The sequence below is a fragment of the Lottia gigantea genome (genome assembly GCF_000327385.1).
Source record: "Lottia gigantea unplaced genomic scaffold LOTGIsca_148, whole genome shotgun sequence".
In the NCBI taxonomy this organism is placed as follows: domain Eukaryota; kingdom Metazoa; phylum Mollusca; class Gastropoda; family Lottiidae; genus Lottia; species Lottia gigantea.
The window spans coordinates 78,392-86,996 of record NW_008707761.1 but is presented as its reverse complement, the minus strand read 5'-3'; the positions used below and the strand labels follow the sequence as shown (position 1 = coordinate 86,996).

The 8,605-nt window shown below is 34.6% G+C and overlaps 1 protein-coding gene across 1 annotated transcript; it reads right to left on the bottom strand.

Annotated features, from left to right (window-relative positions):
* Positions 1-1,353: 1,353 nt before the first annotated feature.
* Positions 1,354-7,330, bottom strand: LOTGIDRAFT_140562 (hypothetical protein; the record flags this gene model as incomplete). The annotated part of the gene is made up of 10 exons (XM_009050248.1): positions 1,354-1,554; positions 2,390-2,529; positions 2,871-3,009; positions 3,352-3,513; positions 4,192-4,365; positions 4,533-4,649; positions 5,088-5,219; positions 5,888-6,039; positions 6,676-6,815; positions 7,107-7,330. Coding segments are annotated over 10 exons (1,581 nt in total), but the record flags the coding sequence as incomplete, so codon positions are not given.
* Positions 7,331-8,605: the final 1,275 nt, after the last annotated feature.

Here is an 8,605-nt window from a genome sequence, read left to right as displayed (position 1 = left end):
GAAATGTACGAAAATCGCATTATTCCTTCAAAAATACTTCAGACTAGGAATTTTACTCACTATTTCTATAGATGTTAATTGAATATTTAGACAACTTTAGACAGTAGAAACAACTCAAGACGTCTTGAATTATTACAATCATTGAAAGCCTCAAGAGAGAGCACAATCATAGGAAACTACATATAGTACACGAACGTAGTTCACAGCCATTTTGAATATTTCCCTCAACTCAATAAGTCAAATTCTTAACAAGGCTATAATATTTCAACATAGAACAAATAACGCCAATTTCTAGAACTTTAAATATGATTCTAAGGCTTGGTTGTAATATTATAGCCTTGTTAAGAATTCAACTTAAGTTCGGGAAGAGATTCAAAATGGTTGAGAACTAGTTCCACTTAAGAACTTATCTCCACTTAAGAACTATGTTATCTCAGAGTAAGAACTATGTTATCTCCAAGTAAAAACTATGTTATCTCCAAGTAAGAACTATGTTATCTCCAAGTAAGAACTATGTGTAGTTTCCTATGATAGCTCAATATGAATCTATAATTTGACTTTCTTCTGAGCCGTTCCAATGTTACACTGATTCACCTGAAAGAGAGAAGTTGACTATTACAGTATTATGTTTAAGAATGAGGCCCCAGGGCTATACAAACTGTACAGTATTATGTTTAAGAATGAGGCCCCAGGGCCCAGGGCTATACAAACTGTACAGTATTATGTTTAAGAATGAGGCCCCAGGGCCCAGGGCTATACAAACTGTACAGTATTATGTTTAAGAATGAGGCCCCAGGGCCCAGGGCTATACAAACTGTACAGTATTATGTTTAAGAATGAGGCCCCAGGGCCCAGGGCTATACAAACTGTACAGTATTATGTTTAAGAATGAGGCCCCAGGGCCCAGGGCTATACAAACTGTACAGTATTATGTTTAAGAATGAGGCCCCAGGGCCCAGGGCTATACAAACTGTACAGTATTATGTTTAAGAATGAGGCCCCAGGGCCCAGGGCTATACAAACTGTACAGTATTATGTTTAAGAATGAGGCCCCAGGGCCCAGGGCTATACAAACTGTACAGTATTATGTTTAAGAATGAGGCTATACAAACTGATATATTGAACACCGTATATACATTAATTGTATGTTTAATGTCAATTTTTTTGCTCAGAAAGAAAGAAGCCTGACAAACGGGAGGATGAACCTGGCATTAGACTCTTTCTTATCTTTGTTAGGGTTATGTGACCATCTTTTTAAAACAATCACCTTTAATATACGATCAAAATAAAGTTCCCTCACCCCTCCCCTCCCTGGTAAACTACCTTTATTACCTGACCAGCGACCATGTATTTTCACTCCCATGACATCAAAATGAGTCTCCCTTGTATAACACATGAACTTACCTTGGTGGCAAAACGTAAGGAATTTAGAGATTCATTAAAGAATTCTTCCCGTGGGTTTATATTAACAAACATCAATGTTTTACTGTTTCCACCTAGTGAATTCTGTAGAAGATATGTTAATTTACTGTTTCTATATGGAATATGACTGTCCTGTAACACAGAAAATATCATCTTAAAGATATACAACCTCTTAGAATTGACATAAAATCTAAAAATATGGTCAATAAGAGTATATATTATATTCATCAGTTGGATTTACCAGGTGTCATGACTGAAGAATAGAATCTCTATAAAATATGATATCTCTTTTAAACTGACTAATTATTGAAGCATTGTTGTATGGCTATGACACCAGGTTAGTCAACTGATTGGGAAAAAAAGTCCTGCCTAAATACACCAGGCATTGGTTAATTATGTACATAGGTGTTTCATAGAGTGAGTAGGGTGGCCCATAGAAAATAAATGAAACAAAATATCAAACGTTGTACCAATCAAATTATCACGACAATGCCTATTCAGCCAGCTTACGATTCACTTTAAAGTAGTGGCCCTGTATTCTCGAAACGACCTTAGCGCTAGGATATCCTAGGTTCTTATCTTCTAACATTGATTCTAGGATGTCCTAGGTTCTTATCTTCTAACATTGATTCTAGGATGTCCTAGGTTCTTATCTTCTAACATTGATTCTAGGATTTCCTAGGTTCTTATCTTCTAACATTGATTCTAGGATATTTCGAGAATACGGGCCTGGGTCCAATTCTACAAATAATCTTACCATTAATTTTGTTATAAATATGATATTTGTGACTGTAAAATTCTACATTCACAACTATTTGTGACTGTAAAATTCTACATTCACAACAAATTCTTATGGTATGATTTTTTGTGGAATGGGGTCGGTCATATTGAATATAGAGTATTATATTGGATGAGACCAGTAAACTGTGGTGAAACTCGTGTGAAATATAGAGTTTATTATTATTACCTGTTTTCCTAGAGCCATGATGACGTTACCAAGGTTACTTAGACTTTTATTGATACACAATGTCTCCTTTAACCTTTGACCTTCTGACCCAGATTGTTTCAATCTCTCACTACCAGCCAGGTCAACCAAACTCAGGGTACCTTCAAGTTAACAAATATAGTATGTTAAAATCAACAAATATAGTATGTTAAAATCAACAAACATAGTATGTTCAAATCAACAAATATAGTATGTTAAAATCAACAAACATAGTATGTTCAAATCAACAAACATAGTATGTTCAAATCAACAAACATAGTATGTTCAAATCAACAAACGTAGTATGTTCAAATCAACAAACGTAGTATGTTCAAATCAACAAACATAGTATGTTCAAATCAACAAACATAGTATGTTCAAATCAACAAATATAGTACGTTAAGCATTGGAAAGCCAGGGCAACTCAGCTCTGTCAATATGAAAACTGATAAAAACTCCTCACCTTGGCAAGATTCATCTGTAGATGAGTTTTTACCAGTGATATGAAGTTGAAATACAGAATGACTTCGAGATGATCTCTCATTACATTTTGTTTCAGCTACAGCTCGGTTGTGAGATGCTCTCTTTAATAGATCAAATACCTACAAAATTACAAAATATAGATCTCTACTCGTTAGACAATCCTGGTTTATGACTATATGAAGAAGGTAAATTTATATCCATGTCATATCAAAAGGATTTCTCTAATCCTTACATAATTAACAAAAATATTCATATTTAATCCTGTCTAATCTTTCATAGATTTGGAAAATTTTTTATCCCCATATGTTGGCTCCTTGCTTAATTATGAGAGACTAAAATGATAATTGTTTTGCTTACAGTGTCCAGATCTAAATTGCAGAGACGAGAAGGTTGCATATCATTGGTCAGACATGACTGGTAATAACAGTGGGATCAGAATCCTTGATAAATTTAAAGCCTACCTCTGATTCTTGAGTAACATTAACAGTAGTTAAATTGGTAACGTGAACATCTCCTGAATCCTTTCCCTTCATTTTAATGTCATGGGTTAGAGTCTGATCTTCAGATAATAAATCACGTATTGTTTCATTATAGATTTCCAACATACTGGCAATATAGGTATACTGTAAAAACAAAGGTTTCCTTAAAATCCATCAAGAATTGTGCATTCTAGAGTATATATACAAACTTAAAGTTTTCAAGAACAAGGGCAATGACTCATACTAAATATTTTTCAATTCTTCTGATTTTCAATAAGGTTCATCCTTGGGTAAACAAACCCTCACACCAAGTTTGGTCAAAATCGGTCACAAATTGTGCCTTCTAATGAAAGAGGAAACAATTGTGGACGGACCGACAGACATGGGGGATGCAAACCTACTCTCCCAATTTCATGTGTAAATTCCAAATATAAAAAGAGAATTGGACAAAACCAATCATGAAGATGATTAATGGTGATCTTAGTTGTAAAAAACTATGATGTTTTGACAGGATGAAGATATGAGGATTAAAATAATAGAACTTCTGTCAAAATAAACCATTTATTCCTTTAATGTTTTGTATGTTTAAAATTGATGACAGACATCGAAATCCAAGGCACACAATAAATTTTTTATACGCCCACATTATATTTCCTCAATAATAAATGGTTTATTTTGACATAAGTTTTATTATTTAAATCCCCATTTCAAGTGGGCGTATAATAAATGAAATAATTTGTGTTATGAGCCTCGCATTCGATGCTTCAAAAACAAGGCGTGAATAAAGTCTATAAGTATGAATAAATGAATAAATTAACGTACTGTCCATCCTCGCTGTTGTAATTGTAATCCAGTAGAGAAGATCTGTCTTACAGCTCGAGGTATCATTCCTATTTTATCCTCTTCCTCTAGTCTCCCTCCCTCCATCGTATACGTTTTACCTGACCCTGTCTGACCGTAGGCAAATATACACACATTATAACCATCTAGCGCACTCTGGAAGAGAAAATTACACACGATGAATTAAATGGTCACATTCAAAAGACTCTGGCAACAAATTTTGTCCAAGGACCAACTGGTAGAAAGGATCCTTAACAGTGAACGTAGGTTGTTATCCTTGTTCAATACGAAACGAAAAACGGCGAAATTATAAACTATATTACCTGAACTAGTTGTGATATTTCTTCAAAAACTACGGCCTGTGAGGAAACTGGATCAAAAACTTTATCAAATGAGAAGAGAAGTTTGTTTCCACCACGAGTTGAGTTTAATATTGTACTCTGAAATTAACAATGATAAATAATAAATAAAAAACTGTAAAATAATGTAGTTGTTATCTTTGTAAAATATAGTTGTTATCTTTGTAAAATATAGTTGTTATCTTTGTAAAATATAGTTGTTATCTTTGTAAAATGTAGTTATCTTTGTAAAATGTAGTTATCTTTGTAAAATATAGTTGTTATCTTTGTAAAATGTAGTTGTCATCTTTGTAAAATATAGTTGTTATCTTTGTAAAATGTAGTTATCTTTGTAAAATATAGTTGTTATCTTTGTAAAATATAGTTGTTAACTTTGTAAAATATAGTTGTTATCTTTGTAAAATATAGTTGTCATCTTTGTAAAATATAGTTGTTAACTTTGTAAAATGTAGTAGTTATCTTTGTAAAATATAGTTGTTTTGGTTTTTCCCCTACCTCATTAAGTCCCCCCCCTCCGACGTCTCCAAGTTTCTCCATTTCTAGAACTTTACCATCTTTATCAGGGAATGTCATGTGACCTATAACACCATCATTATCTTGTGTTTCGTTACCTAGTAACGGTCGTACTCGACAGAACACTCTGATGTTACCCTGAAATTATAAATTCAAAAATTCAAAATCCTAATTAAAATTGAACTGTACTTAACTACAATACAGTCAAGGGATTGGCTTTTCTCTTCTTCTTACAACTCTGTAAGTTAAATCTACCCCTCCCATGTTTTGTGATATTGTGTTAGGCACAGGGATATTGTAGAATATCTGTTAATGTCTTGATGGACTTTTTAATGGTTCAGCTTCGGATTGATACCAAAAGTAATGCCAAATTTGGTTTTAATTTGGTGAAAATTCTCAAAAACTAGCAACATTCTCAAAAACTAGAAACATTCTCAAAAATAGATTGAAGCAAAACTCCTGAGTGACAGTTTGTGTTGGACCATTAACATGCAGATATTTGTATATTAATATGGCCAGATGGCTCTAAGGTTATTTTCTGTCACTGACTAAGCCATACCCCTACCCTTATTTCCTGACACTCACTACACCACACCCCTAGCTTTAACTCCAGTATAGTATTATAACTTTAGTTCCTGTCAATCACTAAGCCACACTCCTACCTTCAGCTTAGGTCACTGACTAAGCCACACCCCTACCTCTAGTTCCGGTCCCTCTCTAAGCCACACCCCTACCTTTATTTCCTGTCACTGACTAAGCCACACCCCTACCTTTAGTTCTGGCCCCTCACTAAGCCACACTCTTACCTTAAGTTCCTGTATAGTATTATGAAGTTTTCGTCTCATGGTCTCCTGATTAATTAGTTCTTCGTCCTGTTCACGTATCTTAGCCTCATGTATCCTGATCATCTCTCGTAGTTCCATTATAGTTGTATCTTTAATTTTTATATTGGTGCTGGCTTCATTCAGATCAATCTAAATATATATAAATATCCAGTGTTGCCAAAAATTAGTAGATACAAGAATTCCAGATAGCTTGCCAGGCAAGGTAATATACACCTACTGGCAACTTTGATTTCGAATAAAAAAAATTTATTAGTACAGTAACAATCACTAGTATGAAATAGTCAACCTACAATGTTATACACTTCTTGGGTTGATACTGAACAATATTACCAAATTTTAACAAAATCCAGAAAGAATCCTGCCTTTTAGTGTTTACGAGCTAATAACTCATATAAAATCTTTTTGAATTTAAATAGGGTTCATCCATGGGTTATAACACTTGCACCTATTTTTGTCAAAATCCGCCAAGAATTGTCCCTTCTAGAGTGTTTACAAGAAATTGCGGACGGACCGACGGACATGGGTGATGCCTAGGCATATAAAAATGGTGGAAAAAAGAACAGAAAGAAAATTTTGAATGTGACTTTATTTCAATCCGTTTGTTCGATTGAAGCCAGAATTGTAAAAGACGGAACCTGTACAGAATTCACCAATCAAGAGCAACAATAATTTTCCTACCTTGATAGCCTGTAGTTCAGCGAGAGATTTAGCTTGTGTTGAAGTTAATTCAGCTATAGATGATTTTAAACCAGTAATCTCAGTTTGACTAGCAGTTAGCTCCCCTGCCAGACTGTCTTTCTGTCGTTCTAGGGTAGATTTTGAGAATGATAAATCGTCTATTTCTCTCTGTAATCTTCGTTTCGTACCGTCTAAATCATCCTCACTATTTCTGACATCAAGAAGAGAAAAAAGCAGAATAACAAATACATAACATTGAATGTAGACTAGCCCTCAGCTCATGGTCTGGTGTTTCGGATATAAAACACTCATCAGGAACGTCAGTTAAGGCTTGAAATATCGTAACATACAAAATAGCCAGCAGCGATGTCATATAATATAAAGGAACTATAGTCATCCGATTGAGAATAGTGGAATGATGCAAGAAAAATCCATAAATGATGCTAATACACAGATATAGAGATTTAGATATGACAAAATTAAAAACAATTCACCAATTTACCTCAGCTTCCTTTTCAAATCCTCAATTTCCCGTGAAATACTTTCCGTCTGCTGTTCTTTCTGATTGACAGTTCCTGACAGGTGATTATTGTGAGATTCAAGGGAGATAATTCGTTGATTATAACTATCTAATTGAGTTTGAAGCTCTGAGCTCATCATCTCACGAGACTGGACCAAAGCCTTCATATCTTCTAACTGTCCTTTTAAATCCCATCCTGCTCTTTTCTTCCCGCCTCCTGCTACAAATAGACAATAATACTGATAGCATCAATGTGTGCCATTCCAATGTTCAATCAGACGTCTGTGGTTCCTGTTATTCCACTCAAACCTAGTGTTGCAAAATCTGCTTATTATATCGAAGAGGATAGTGTTGTCATAAAACACTTATTTTGAGTGGAATCGCAGGAACCACAGACGTCTGATTGAAAATTGATGTTATCAGCCAACCTGGTATGTTAAGGCAATCTTTTCATATTCCTTTTAACTTTGCAAACTCAGTTCTAATGATCTTATCACAATAAATGACAAAGAAACAAACCTTGTGTCGGAGCAGCTTTAGAAACAGTTTTATTAACGCCACCTGGTGGCTTTCTCTGAATACCACTATTAATAGCTCGACCATTTGTTACTGGTTTTGTTGGACGATTTACTGCGGATCCTAAACCTACAACATCAGTTATCATTATCATGTACACAAGATATGTTTAGGGTTTATTGGAAGTGGTAAATCTCTGTTACTCAGTGACTTTACTCTGTTTCAATATATACTGATAGGGACAGTTTAAGGCAATCTACAAACAAAGACCTATTTCTTCAAAAATCTTACATAATATCAAGGCGTCTGTGGTTCCTGCAATTGACGACACTATTATCGCAAAATATGCTAGTATCACAAAATTAATTAGTGGTCAAACACTTAGTTTTATTGGAATTACAGGAACCACAGACGTCTGATTGAAAATTGGAATGAAGCAAATTGTTGCTTTCAGTGTCTCGATACACATAAAATTTTTAGAAAACATCTTTACAATCCCTTTTAAGGACTAGGCAATCTAAGCAAACTATAACATTAAACCAAATTAGTCTTCCTGCATCGGGCAAAAATTGTGTGAAAAGAAATTATCCCATAATCATGTCTTATAATAAGCCATGTTTTTACCAGTCTTGCTGGAGGTGCGAGTTAACCCTGCAGGCCGTTTAGTATTTATAGTTGTCTTAGCAGCAGTTAGATTGGATCTTGTGGAAGGACCATTGGACGATTTTGTTGAGTTCAACCCTGTGCCACTGTTGGTTTTCTCCAAACATCTTTTCTTTCCAGAACTTGTGTCACGTGGCTGAAAAATTTAAAACAAACAAAGTTGAGAACTATTTGACACAAGATTTCTTACAGGGACAGGTAGGCCATTTTTTTTTTACCAATCATACTTTAGTCTCAGAAACTAGATGAGCTAATCAGTAATAGTGTTCACAGCTCATCGTCGAAAATTGAGTCTTCAAATC